The sequence below is a fragment of the Lycorma delicatula genome, chromosome 4 (assembly GCF_047948215.1).
Source record: "Lycorma delicatula isolate Av1 chromosome 4, ASM4794821v1, whole genome shotgun sequence".
Lineage (NCBI taxonomy): Eukaryota > Metazoa > Arthropoda > Insecta > Hemiptera > Fulgoridae > Lycorma > Lycorma delicatula.
The window spans coordinates 37,921,982-37,936,922 of NC_134458.1; the positions used below are offsets into that span (position 1 = coordinate 37,921,982).

General features: G+C 27.7%; 1 protein-coding gene across 4 annotated transcripts in view; it reads left to right on the plus strand.

Moving 5' to 3' along the window:
* LOC142323283 (uncharacterized) overlaps positions 1-14,941 on the plus strand; it is a 309,143-nt gene that overhangs the window by 205,311 nt on the left and 88,891 nt on the right. For all 4 annotated transcript variants that reach the window (XR_012756071.1, XR_012756070.1, XM_075362730.1 and 1 more), the window contains 5 exons: positions 75-215; positions 1,704-1,814; positions 2,424-2,583; positions 8,144-8,369; positions 14,466-14,603. Coding sequence is in view for 2 of the 4 variants with exons in the window: in XM_075362730.1 (XP_075218845.1) it covers positions 75-215; positions 1,704-1,814; positions 2,424-2,583; positions 8,144-8,369; positions 14,466-14,603 (776 nt within the window). In the remaining 2 variants the exon portion in view is untranslated. The remainder of the gene's footprint in view (positions 1-74; positions 216-1,703; positions 1,815-2,423; positions 2,584-8,143; positions 8,370-14,465; positions 14,604-14,941) is intronic.

Below are 14,941 nucleotides of genomic sequence, written 5' to 3' on the forward strand. Positions count from 1 at the left end.
TTTCATTAATAGTTTTTATTTATATATATATTTTATTCTGTCAAATATTTTTTTTATTTCAATTCCTTCTTAAGGTGACTACTGTGAAAAGGAGATAGATGAATGCATATATCAGCCATGCTTTAATGGAGGAACTTGTAAAGATGGATCCCATAATGATTATAAATGCTTGTGTTCTCCAGGTTATACTGGAAAAAGATGTGAAATTGATATAGGTAAGTTAATTTACGTTCCATTATAGACACACAATGTCAGCTAATTGTAGGATAGTTTTTAAAGTAACTGATTGCAAACCAATAATTTAATCAAGGGACCTTCTCCCAATACAGGTTTTTTTGCAGAATTTCAGGTTTATTAATTTATTGAAGTATCCATTCTTCATCCTGGCAGTTACTAAATTTTTAAGCTACCTCTTTTGTATGTTTTTGGCCCTTCAAAAAAAACACTTTCTTTCAATTTGTTGACAAATTTTTTAATAGAAATTTTACAGTCAATGCTATTTTAAAATTGGTCTGTAATTAGAATACATGAATAGTTATCCAGTTTGAAAGTTTTTGTCATTTTAACGATATACTAAGTGTTACCAATTCTTTAAAAATATAACTGAAAATGTAGAACCCCTTTATTCAGTTTGCCCTCTTAAGGAGGGTTAAAGGGAAACCCCAAAATACATTGTAGAAATTTCAAACTTTTTCAACATATTAAAGATATCAAAATGGGGATCCATGTTGGGGATCCATGCTTCATTACACTGAAATTAATATAAAATGACATTCAGCAACATAATATTATAATGGAATTAGTTATAAACCATAAAAGTAAAAGATATAATATTATCTCTAGTAATTTTCACATACCTTGGTGGATGCAGTTGGTCCTGGCACTAAAGTATTAACATAGATTGCAATCAAGAAAACAGGTGTAACTTAAACAATAGCGGATATGCTCATATAATTGCTCACCCAATACTCACATCATTCATGAAAAAATATGTTTATAGAAATGCAATAAATTTAATAGCATAGATGTAATATTTATAATTACAGAAAAAATAAGACATACACCTGTTATATTTGTTTATTTACATGTAATAAATTTATCTAACTTTATCCTTTTTTCATGTGATAAAAATGTGCATTGTTAAAAGATGTATGTATAGATTACTCTATAATCATATGAATGTGTCATGTTCCTAATTCTATTTTAACAAATCTTTTTACAAAGTTAGCAATGACGTTAAAGAACTTTGCCAGCATTTCAATACAACTTAAAATTTAATTATTTGTTCACTAATAAAGTTGAAAGTTATGTTTCGCTTAATATTTCCCTATGACTTGATAAACTGTTAAAGTATTTTGAGCACTGGTTTGTTAAATCAGTAATTTTATTTAAAAACTGGCAAAAATTTAACCCTGTGCTACTTTGTCATAAAGAATCACAAATATTTTTTAAAAACATCTCAAGTTATATATATTTAAGATTTTTTTTTTTTTTTTAAAAAAGATTTTATAAGTCAATTGATCAAAACAGTAAAATGCTTGAAGTATATATTTATAGAACTTTAATTTTTAATAGTGGTATAATCAATATCTCTGTTTTTTTTCTTTCAAGGGTTTTATTGTAATTTTCCATCTCATTCAATGAACAGTTAATTAATTAAAACTACACAGTTCTTGTTCTTATATTTTATTTCTGCATTTTAGATCTATGCCTTGCACATCCTTGTAAGAATGGTGCAACATGTATAGATAATATTAATTATGTGGCATGTCAGTGTACAAGAGGTTACAAAGGAGAATTTTGTCAATCTAAGGGTGAGTTTTCAAGTTTTTTCTGAAGTTAGTACTTAATTTACATTAAATCTTTATTACCAGTGAAACTATTTTATATTGAAGCCATTTGAAAATGAAAAAAATATTTTGTTTCATTGGTCATATGATGTTTCATGACAATGCACTTGACATGATTATTGATTATTGTATTTATTATTAATTTTATTGAAAATGTAGTTTAGTATGTTGTAATTAACAGTTAATAAAAACCACCCATGAGTACACCAAAATAACAGTAATAGTATAAACTTACTAGTATATACAGTAACCTTTTTGAATCCATAAATTCTTCATTAGTTAAAAAATACTAAAGTGACAGGTATCCAGTCTTTCATTACATATAAAACTTATTAGTTGTCATGAACATGTGATTTATACAGTGATTAACGGTAATAATACTTGTGATTTTCGGATTTCATATTTCTTTCATTACCTTTATATTATTTTCTGTTTCTTGATGTTTTGAGCTTTATTTTCTATATTTACTATTTTCATAAAAAAGTAAGATTTTTTTAGTAGGAGTTTATAATAACATTATTATTCTCTAAAAAAATACTTAGACTGACTGGCTTATTGTTCTTTGTTTTCCAGAACAGTGTCTATCAGAAACAGTATTGACATCAAGAGGAACATTTGCATGGCCAAATCTTGAATTTGGATACACAGCTATAATAGAATGCCCATTTGGACAAACAAGAAATGAAAGTCTGTTAGAAATGATCAGCCCTAATTCTCATGAGACATCAATCTGGTAAGTGTAATAACGTATTTTCTTCTATTAATAAAAGAAAAATATTTCCACTGTATATGCTGGTTTTGTGTGTGTGTGTGTGTGTGTGTGTGTGTGTGTGTGTGTGTGTGTGTGTGTTTGTGTGCATGCACATGTAATGGGTGCGTGTGTTCCATTAATGATGAAAGTAGTATTTTTGTTGCATACAGTTTAACATTTTTGGGGTCTTAATAGTGATAAATTTTCATGAGATGGCTGAAAAGATTTTGTTTGCAAAAAGATCAAATCATGTTTCACTTTGTAAAACCTTAATCAGAACTAAGTTTGCATCATTGATAAATATTTATGTCTAGGTATACTCCCATCTAAAATGGAATATTACATCTTGAAACTATTTGAAAAGTCAAAGCAGGTTTTTAGGATATAAAAATGACCAGTCATGTCTTTGCTAGGTGCTAGTAAATGTGATTCATGTTGACTGATTTTTCAGTAAATTAAAAGTTCTCATATTAAAAAGAGTTATTTATTCCTAAAAAATAATAATATTTATTAATACACTTTTATCATTCAAGATATTACAATTATTTTCATATTTCCCAGCATAATACTTTGACCTATGAGAAAGGATCTATATTTTTACCTTATTATGCTTCTGTTTATACTTTTAATCAATACCTTACTTCCTAAAAGATCTTATAGTCAATCTATTTTAGATTAATTTAAAAGATTTCTTTTCCAAGAAACATTTTTATTGAGTTCAAAATAATGAGTAATTGCTACAAATTACATTAACCTGAACTTTTTACATAATCCATTTAAAATGCACTAAACTATTTGTAAATACTGAAAAATATTCCCATACATAATTGATGCAATTAACGGCTTGAAAATTTTAATTTTATCGTGCAGAAATGTTATTATTTATTGTCTTTGCATAGTTATATTTCCATTATTTTATAAAATAATTATTTTTATGTTTTAGTATAAACTATAACCTCTTGTCGTTTTTACTTACACTTGTTTTTTAATATTGATTTAAGTTTTCCATGCTTTCCTTTATGGTTAATGCTGGAACAGTTACTTTTTTCCTACGAAATAGAAACCATCCATCTTGGTGTGATTTCATAATGATTAATTATAAATATTTGAATAAAATGTGTTTTTATTTAATTTAACATTCAGAACTTGCTTCTTTTCTTTATATGTTTAAATTCTTTATTGAACTATGAATGTACCCTCCCTCAATCAATACTATGCATTTTGATTTAAGCAAGATTAGACACCTTTTTTTAGTAATCCACTTTACTTTCAGTACAATATATCTTAAAGATTAGTATGACTTATGGATAGGATTATATCTGTTATACCTCTGGTAAGTGATTACTCAACTCTGATAATCTGACTTGATGGAACCACGGTCAACCTAAATCAGCAAGAATTCTAGATTAGGTAGATGTTATCTTTTACGTCCCAGATTATTTTAAAAATTGCAATATTCAAATGTTTAAACTCATAAGTTCCTTTATTAAATTTTAAACAAAATTTGAAGTATATTTACAAACATAAAAACTTTTTATCCTTAATGAAGATAATCTGGACCAAAGTATACCAGATAAAAATTTTCAGAGAAGTAAATGAGTAATTTTTTGAAAATGAATTACCCACTCACTGATTAATTGTTATGGCACACCAAAACACACATTTTTAATAACTCCTAAATTGAATGAATACTATTCTCAAAAGAGGTATGTTCATATTTCCATTTATTAAATTTTGTCAAAATTATTCTTTGAAATTTCTTACAACCAGCACAAACCAGTTTATTACAAGAGGTTATCTTTAAAGTAAAGACCGTTTCATTGTAAAATAATGTATTATAAAACCTTTATAAATATTTTTTATTTCTCTTAAACTACCTACCTTATAATACTTCTCTATAGAATCACCACATGAATTAAGACATTTATCGTAGTAATACACTAGCTTCAATACACCCTCATTGTATTCTTTTGCTGCCAATCCATGTAGCCACTGATTAACAGGATTTTTAAGTTCATCGTCATCCGCAAATTGCTTACCACTCAAAATCTTTTTCAATTTCCCAAACGAATGATAATCAGAAGGAGATAAGTTTAGACTGGACTATATGGTGGGTGATCGTAAATTTCCATTCAAATGTTCTCAGTAAACCTTGTGTTGGACCCGCAACATGTGGACATGCATTATCGTGCAGCAGGGCGACGTCATCAGTCAGCCGCTCACTTCGTTGATTTTGAATGGCACCCTGTAACTTACGTACAGTTTTGCAGTAGGCTTCTGCATTTGTAATCATATTTCACGTGGCATGAATCAATCAGCAGTATGCTAAACCGATCCCAAAAGACTGTGGCCATCAGTTTGCATCCAAATAGCTGTGGCTTGGCCTTTGTCGGTCTGATTGGTGATTGATGATGATGCCATTCACTTGACTGCCATTATCTGTGGTGTGTAATACAAAATCCATGTTTCATCACCGGTAACAATTGAATTAAGGAACTCATCACGTTTTTCTGTGTAGTGCATCAAAAATTCCAAAGCAGATCCATTCAAATTTTTTTGTGATGTTCCATTAAGATGTACAGCATCCAACAATCACAAACCTTTCTGAAGCCTGAATGGACATGAACAATGTGACCAATAACAACTCTTGAATCAGGAAAAAGAAGAGCAAGGTTGGAAATCACTGACCAACAATTTTTTCCAATTTCATCAACGCATTTCAACAAGTCCTCTGTGATTATCGAGGGCCTCCCCAAACGTTCTTCATCGTGCACATTAATTCAGTTATTTCTAAACCTTTTACACCATTTTCAGACTTTTCTTTCATTCATTACATTAAACACCATACACAGCAACCATGAATTTCAGCCAGCTTAAAGTTTTGATGGTTTAAAAATCTATGACTCCACGTATTCCACAGTTGGCGACAACTTCGATTTTCGTATTCATTTTAAAACATAATAGTTCACACATAATCAAAAATACTACAAGACAACTTACAGACAACAATGTAATATGTACATTACTAACATGGCCATGAACAACACAGGTTCGCTAGCCTTAAGGAGAGAGATTTCTGAGCAGTATTTACTTTAGAGATATCCCTTGTATTATTATCTTTTATGATCTCATAGGATCATCACTTTAGTCAGTCCATTATCCAAGTCTCTTCGACGGGACTGTTTGGACCTTGCGTTCCTCCCAGTTCTTTTTCATATGTTCTGATCTTTGTGTCCTTTCAGTGTTGAAATTGTTCGTGTTGTGAGTTTTTTTCTTGTAAGTATGAAGTGAGTGTTTTTGTTCTTGATTTTCTTGTTTAATTTTATCTTATTTGTGGTGTCTTCTGGTGTAAGGCCAATTTCCTTCCGATCTTCTCTTATTTTTCTGACCCATCTGCATCCTGTCTTGATGTTTTTCAAATTTGGATTCTACTGTAATAGCTGTTTCAGAAGTCTTGAATCTTGCATCCTCATGATATGTCGAAAGGATCCTAGTCTCCTCTTACATATAGTATCAGTATATACTGATACTATAACCATACTATAACCATACTGATACTATAACCATACTATAACCAAACTAACTCTTTGTACTAACTCTAACTCTAACTCTAACTCTTTGTACATGACTTTGTTGGGCACAATCCACCATTGCTCATCTTTTGTTACTTTTTATTGATGCAGGTTCTTCAATTCTTCTTTCAATTTTCTGGAATCTGTCTGTCTTTGATTGTTCGTTCAGGTGGAAGAGTATTTCTGCTGCGTATGTGGGCTTCTGGTTTTATTACTGTGTTGCAGTGTCTTATTTTTGCGTTTATTGATAGGTATTTTTTATTGTAAGTGTATCAGCTTAATTTTTGAGCTTTAGCTAGTTTGTTTCTTCTTATTTGGATAAGGTTTTTTCATTTAGGTTGTTTGTTATTATTTATCCAAGGTATTTAAATTGGGTTATTATTTTGATTTTATTAACATTTATTTTTACTTTTTTTTAATTGTGTTGGTTTTTGGAGCATAATTTCTGCCTTGTCAAATGATATTTTGGGACCAGTTTTATTTGCAATGTTTTGAAGTTCTAATATCTGTGATTTAGATTCATTGATGTTGTTCGCTAGCAGTACCAAGTCGTTTTCATTCTTGATATTTGGGTAGGGTCCATTTTTCTTTTAGTTTTAAGAGCTTGGTTTTGTTACTTTCTTTGGGGAGTAAATTTAATTTTAATTTTAACTACATAGTGGTCTGAGCCTCTGTCTACTTCTCGGAGGACTTTTACATTGTAGATCTCCTTGTGGTGGTGTTTGTCCATGAAGACATGGTCTAGTTGACATTCTCCTTTAGTGTAGTCGGGATGTTTCCAGGTTTTGAGGTCTCCTCTTGAAATATGTGGATTTCAAGATTAGGTTGTAGTTTCTGCAAAGTTCGACGAGTCTCTGTTTTTGTTTATGTTCTTTTGAGTGGGCCATTTTCTGATGATGTCATGGTTTCATCTTTCTTTGCCTAGTTGAGCATTGAAGTTTCTGATTAATTGTTTAACATGGTTTTTGAGGATGTTATTTGTAGTGAGATCAAGTAGATTCCAAAACGTTTCTGTTTTCTTATGTTCTTTTGGAGAGTTATTTTTATTATAAGTGGGTGCATGAACGTTTATTATAGTATAGATCTTATTAGATGCTTTTAGGATGAGTGTTGAGATTCTTGGGGATTGTGACTTGAATTGTTGTATAGAGTTTATTTAGACTGACTAAAATGCCTGTTCCAAGCTGTGGGACTTTTTCATCACTCTCTTCCCAGGTATACCTTTGTAGAGTCTATATCCTTGAGATTCCATGGTGTCCTAGTTGGTGTTTCTTATTTCCTGCAGACCCATGATGAGAATTTTTTGTTGGTCTATTAGGCCAGTTATTAATTTTAATTTACCAGTCTACATGAGCAAGTTTACATTGTGTGTGGAAATGTTGAAATTATTTGCTTTGTTTTGATTTTGGACTTTGTATTTTTTTTGTTAGTGTGTGTAATGTTGGGGTATTCTAATTCTTCTGATTGCATGTTACCTTCTAAATGGCAGCCCATCATATTCGAATGCTGCTTTCTCTGAACTCTAATATTGCTTGGTTCAGCCGGTGGAGTAATCCTTAAAAGACCGTGGAGTAATCCTTTCATTGTTGACCGTCAAGGGGTCTCCTTTGGTGGGACTAGGTCCTGAGTTTCAACTCTAGATGTGATTTAGTGGGGTGTGATTTGATGATAAATAAAGCTGTGAAGTTTGTTTAGATTCAGTTCACTGGACAAATTTCTCCTATTTGTTCCGGATATATCCGGGCAACATTATATCATTTAAATAAATAAGCTCAGTCTGACTTTTGTTAAAGTTGTTATTTTGGAGAAAAGTTACAAAGTCTGATCCTAAACAATAAGCCCAGCTACAAACCAGTTTATCTGTCAAAAGTTCATACTATCAAAGTCCAGCTTAATATTTTTTTCAAAATCATTAATATAGAAAAACAGTTACTCTTTGTAATATTTTTTGACTGATACTGTTTTTTTAGGGAGAAAATAGGAACTGATATCTGGAAAGCTGATACTTTACAGAATGATAATGAATACCTCAGTAGCACTGGTAAAAGGAAGGATAATCGTCGAATGATATTGGAAAAAACATTACAGTTATCTCCATCCCAGAAAGGACGAGCATTTGCAGTACGAAGTTGTATTCTTTTAGTAAATGGTAGTGCTGCATGGGCTTCAATGCAGGATATACTTTGCAGGGAAGAGGTCAAAAATAAATTATTATTTTATTATATTTTTAATATTTTATCTAATAGATATTTCAGTATCTTTGCATATGTTTAAATTTAGTGCATTAATTTTTTTTTATACATCTTAATTTTAAATAATTCTGTGTTTTAAGATGATTTTTTATGTTTAGGTTAGACTGTCTAACTTTGAAATTAATGGTTGCAATTTTTTAGCAAATTTTTACCCTGAACTTTTGTTATAGCAAGAAAGTATCACTTTTATTTTTCAGGAATTTTTATTTTTTGTCTGTTATAAAATGTTGATTATATTGAAGACCTATGAGATCTTTAATATGTATAACATTAAGTTTATATTTTAATGAAAAATTTAACACATCGTAGAATGAATTTTTCAAGATAATCTACAATGAGGGGATATTAAATAGTATGCTGTTATTATCGATATTCTTCAAGACAGCAATTGAATGTATTAGAAAGTTGAAAATTCCTTTTTTCCATATAAGTTATTATTTTCGAGGTTGATTAAAAAAAAAAATTAAAATTATGTTTAAAATGATGGAAACAAGAACAAATTAAAAAAATATGGCTTTTGAAATGTCTAAAATATACATTTGAATGTTATTTCTGTAATCTTATAAATACAATGCATTGCAAAAACTGAAGATACTGGATTTGGCTTGTAATTTTTTTCTATAATACATTTAAAATATTTCCATTACAGGAAAATTGATATCATTCTTTTGACATTAGAAATTATGGATTTTTATCTTATATCATTTAAAATGTTTTAACAATTTATAATTTTTTAATTTTAAATAATTTTTAGGAACTGTAAATCAGTTAAAATTTTAATTGTGCAACTGACAATTATGGAGTAAAATAACATTACAAAAAATGATCAAAATAAATATCAGTGATGAATGAAACCTACATTAAGACATACAACAGTGATTATTATATCTCTCTTTTATAATTTTTAAAACATGAAATATTTTGACACAGAGAAGGTGTTTTTTTTAAATAAAAGAATGGATTCATATGACAACTTGCAACAAAATATCACGATACTGTATTAAAATATTATCAGGAATTTCTAAAAACTTTTATTTATTCTTGAATGAATTATCAGTCTTGAAAGAACTCAAGAGATAAAGTATGGCGTTAGTTCTGTGATAACTAATTATTCTTTAATTATTAGTTTAAATTGCAATTAATTTGTATCTCTTTTATGACTTATAAATAATAATTATAAAAATTTTATTTTTTCTATTGAATTTTAAATTAAGTTAAATAATTTAAAGACAGTAGCAGAATTTTATTAATAAAAAAATATATATATGATTGAAATGAGAAATGAACAATTAAAAAAAGTTAAATGTAAACAAATTTAAAGAATATTATACTTAGAAATTTCATCAGAGTATCAACACACCACTGTCTTCAAGTACAATAGTAATAATAGCTGATTAAAATATCAGATAAACTGGACAACAGCACTAGAAAACATTACTTAATTATTTTGAAAATTCATTATAGTAAGATAAAATTACTGAAAAAGTTATAGTTTATAAAAATGGAAAAAAGATAAAAGATAAAATTTAAATTAAATAGAATTATAATTAAATGTCCGCATCAAAGTTATTGCTGATATATATATATAAATATATACATATACAAATATTTAAATTTAATACAAAACATATCTTAAAGATTGGTCCAGCAGGAATCATCCACAATTTAATGAAGATATCTATCTACTATTATCTGATTCATTAATCTATTTTTAAGAAGTTCATTGATACGTTTTTATGAATTTTTTATAACAATTTTCTTGATTTTTTTCTATCACGTGACAGATTTGTGCCATCAAAATTAGCAATGATATATAAGCAAATAATCAATTTTAAGATAAAAAATACCATGAAGATTGATTCAGCAACCGTCATCATACATCACAGTGAAGAAATCTGCTTGTGTTTTTTGTAAAATTAATAATTTTTAACAGATTTTATGATAAAATTAATGATAATATACTGCACTTAGTTTTTTTAAAATAAAAAATATGATAAGAATTGGTCCACCAAGAATCATTTACAGTCACAATGAAGAAACTTATTTGTATTTTTTAATCATTTTTATTTCCTTTTTTTAAGATATTAAATTTATTTTAACAAACTTCTTTTAATAATAATTGTTTTAATTTTTTTTAATATTTTTTTTTTTTTTAATTAAGAGTAAATAAATATTTCTAAAACTGAAAATACAAATATGAAAAAATCTCTTTAACCATCTAGAAAAGAGCTGAGCAAGATGGTACTTTTTGTTCTTTACTACACGATGGTTTGACAATACATGGAATGTTTCAAGGAATGTTATTTTGAAAAATAAAAAAGTATGATCTAAAGATAAGATGGCAATAGTTGAATCACTACTAAAGTTTTGTGGAAAATTGAGTGCAGTTTCAATTTTGGTGATTAACTACATATTGTTGACATGTTTTGGCATATCACCTTAGAATATGATGTTTGTTTTTTAACAAAAAGGTACTTTTTAATTTTTTTAAATGAAAAAAAAATCTGAAGACTATATAAATGGTAAGATTTTAAGCAAAAGGTAAGGCATCATTGAGCATATTTTTACTTATATTGCTTATCTCTGTATTATCTCTTTTTTTCTCTATTTATATTAAATTATATGCAGTAAAATTTAGTAATGATAGCCTAGCTTTTTTAAATATATGTTTTTACCTAGAATTCCTATTTCTAAAGCTTTGTTTTATGCTATTTTAGTTTTGTTGGATTTAATGTTTATTATTTAGTAAATAGATGCAATGTTAGGTAACTGCAGCAACTTAATTTTTTTTTGAGTACTTCAAGAGCTGACAATCAATATCTTTTCTATCAAAATTATAATTAATGATGCTTAAAAATAAAATAAAATGCTTAAAATATAGCCACGTATTGCCTTAAAAAGTAGAGTCTGTATTTTTGGAGAATATGCAGAAGATCTTACTGAGAAATTTAACTAGACAAGTTCATTAAAAATATAGTAATGTTAAAATGTTTAGACTCAAAGTCAGTTACAGCAAAAGGTCTTAAAAATTCAACCGAAAATCTCGCCATTCATCTTCTATTATGTTTTACATGTAATGCAGACTCTGAAATATCATTTGTTATATCACAGTTAAACATAGATGCTGATCTTTCATTTTAACTAAGCCTTCCTGAAGCTATAAAAATATTTTGTACACAAAACACTGAATGAAACTGAATTGTATTACATCTGTCAACTGATAAATTACTCTTCTGTAGCAGTAACTTGATACTCTCTAAAGCTTAAATTCTTTGACTCGTATTTTGGCTTTAAAGGCAATCTGCAATGAAAGTTATCAGTCAGACTGTGATTGAAAATAATTTAAATGTTTTTTTAAACAGTTTGAAGAACTTATAATTAATAAAATTTAAACTCTTTAAATCCTATTTGTACTGGAATGTGCCATAAAAATTAGTGTGGATTGAAAAAGTTGGATGTGAAATCTTATTTTCAAATTCTAGATTGCACAATTATTTAGCATAGGTATAATGTAAGTACAGTTTTACTTTAAAAATAGAATTCAATGAAGAAAAATATGATGTTGACTGGTTATTATGCCATTTAATACACATCACTCAGTTTGTTTTCATTCATCAAGTTAGAAGTAAACAATAGAAAAAATTTGTGTGATTATTACTAACTTCTCATGCAAAATTTAGTTTAAAATGTTCAAATGTTTTGCAACTGTTTAAATTATCTGTTCATATACGTATTTTATAATTAATTATTTTAATGTATGAAATATATTATAAAGCTGTAGAAGCACAGTTGTAATTTTTTCTTTTAAATTATGGTATTTTACAGTATTTTAAACATTTTTCTTAGTAGTATAATTGTCAAATTTTGTTACATGATTAAACTAACTCGATCAAACATTTTTTGTCATCTTCAAAATTACATGGTGGAAGAATTTAAATTCTTGAAAACCTGCTTTCATACCTACAGTTACGTGCAAATGAAAATCTGGATAGCAGAGTAATAAAGTTATGCGACAGATGTCTTCAAGAAATATTGTCAAGTTAGGGAATGAAATAGTCTAGGAACAAACTATGAAGGACTACTACCATGCCTTCTATGGACTACAGATAATAGATCTATCTGTAGAATCAGATATTGTCAAGTTAATACCACAAAAGCTAAAGAACTTGGAATTCAGGTGATAATAACTCTTGGGTTGTTCAGCCACTTTAACTTCCCACAAAAGAAATTGGCTAAAAATGTGTGTATTGTCTCTGTACTGTACTATGAATTAACAGTAATTGCAAAATTATTTTAGTTTGCAAAAAAAAAAATAAGGGTCAGTAATGCCAGGACACTAATTTACAATGTGTTAAATTTATCTTTACTATAATTTTTTTTTCCATTTATGTTCTTAATGTATCTGTATTCTTAATACAACATGCATTCCAAAAAGGCATCAATGAGTATAATTACTTGTATCAATATACTAATCTTACAAATTAATTTCAGTTGCATAAGAATATTTTGTATTTATAATTTTTATTTAATACAATTTCATTTGTGATGCTTAAAATAGATATAAACTACTGTAATAAATAAATTATTTATCTAGGTTTATTTATTCATTAACTTGGATCACTTTTGATTGTTAGCCACCATCATTGGAGTATATGTAAAGTATCTGTACTAATAATTTAAAAAACTTCCAAATATATTAAAATAATTAAATTGACTTATATTAATTTATTGATTTTCAACTTGAGTCAGCTTAAAAGATAATATTCTTGAAAGACGGTGTTTTAACTACTCAGTGAGTTTTTAATGTTTTTCTTCTTACACATACTTTGATAATAATGGTTAACCATTGAAAGTGGTAAGCAAAAAGCAGTAAAGCAGTATAAGCAAAAAGCGATAAGCTTTATACATTATATATGTAGACAGTAAATGTGTATAGAATATGTATAATAATGTACAATATAATGTATTTATATCAAAATCAATGTAACACCAAAGTTTCATCTTAAATGTTATATATTACCATCAGAAATCTGTATTACTATAATTAACATATAAAATATCTCGCATAACAATCATGGTTAGGAGATCAATCAGATTGTTCTCCTGGTCATGATTAAGAGTGGTTTTATTTTTAAAAAATTGTAATAAAACATATTTTATAAAATATTTGTGTATTAATTGTATGAGATCGTACATTATAAGTCTCTAATTATGACATATATCTTGAAAAACATTTAAGATAAAGAATTGGCAAGTAAACAGTTTTTTCCACACTGGTGATTCATTAAACTTGATATTCAATATTTCGCCAGAGGAAGATGCATACAATAAAAATAAGTAAATAAATAAATTCTTAATTGAAAGATAGTTCAGTGATGTGCATGTAAGTAAAAATGGAAGAAAAAAATCTTAGAGTATACTTAAATGTAAATATATTTGTTTTTATATCTCTATAGTGTATATCCCAACAATAGGTATTGTTCTTGTCTGGTCTAATAGTTTATACAATCGCTAACTGAACATATGTACATTTGTAATTCAAATATTATACATTAAAATATAATTAATTTGTATAATTGGTTTTCCCTATAATTATAGATTTCTAAAATAATCTTAATATTTAAAATAAATTTTGAGATGATTCTCTCTTCAATGTAGTTTGTAAATATACAATTATCTCTTGTACAAAATAGAATAGATGTAATGTATTTAATATATTGTTTGACAACAAAAAGCAGCATATTGTTTTATGATTTTTTTAAAAAATGTATAGCACTTGTACTTCAAGTGAGAAGGTACTCAGAGGTACCTTTTCTTTTGACGTCACTTAACTTTTTAGTAAGTGTACATATAGAATCAGTTCCCAGTTGCACTTAGAGAAAAATATTCTTATATAGAAAAAAAGAGCATAATATAATCGCTTCTCTACAAAGAAATTGTTATCAAGCACAGTTGTCATTTGTAATGTTGCACATGGAATCTATTTATTTTATTTCAGCTTATGATAATAATATTTTCATGATTTGAATTACTTTTTCAGGGATTTAATGCAGCTGAAGAACTTAGTCAAAATCTAGAAAATCTCACAAAAATACCTTCACATATCAACCAGGATATGTTTTTGCAAGCTACTAACCAAATCCATCAGATCATGAATTATGCAGTTAAAGATCGCAAAGTGAGTACAATTGGTTTTCTTTATTTTTATTGACTACTACAAATGATAAATAGAATCAAATTTAAGTAAATGATTTAACATATTTAATTTATTGGCTAAAAGCTTTTTTTACAATAATATTTTGTAATTAGAAAATCCCTTTCATAAAAAGAAGTCCAAATATAAAACATCAGCAGATTATTGCAACCACAGACCTTAGATATTTATTTTTCTCTATAAATTCATGAAGAAAATTGATCATGCAGTGAGAGCAGTATGGCAGATAATATCATCCTGTTTTAATGACCAGTCCCTCCCACCAACTTCTAATAAAACAATAAACTTCAAAAGCAATTTTT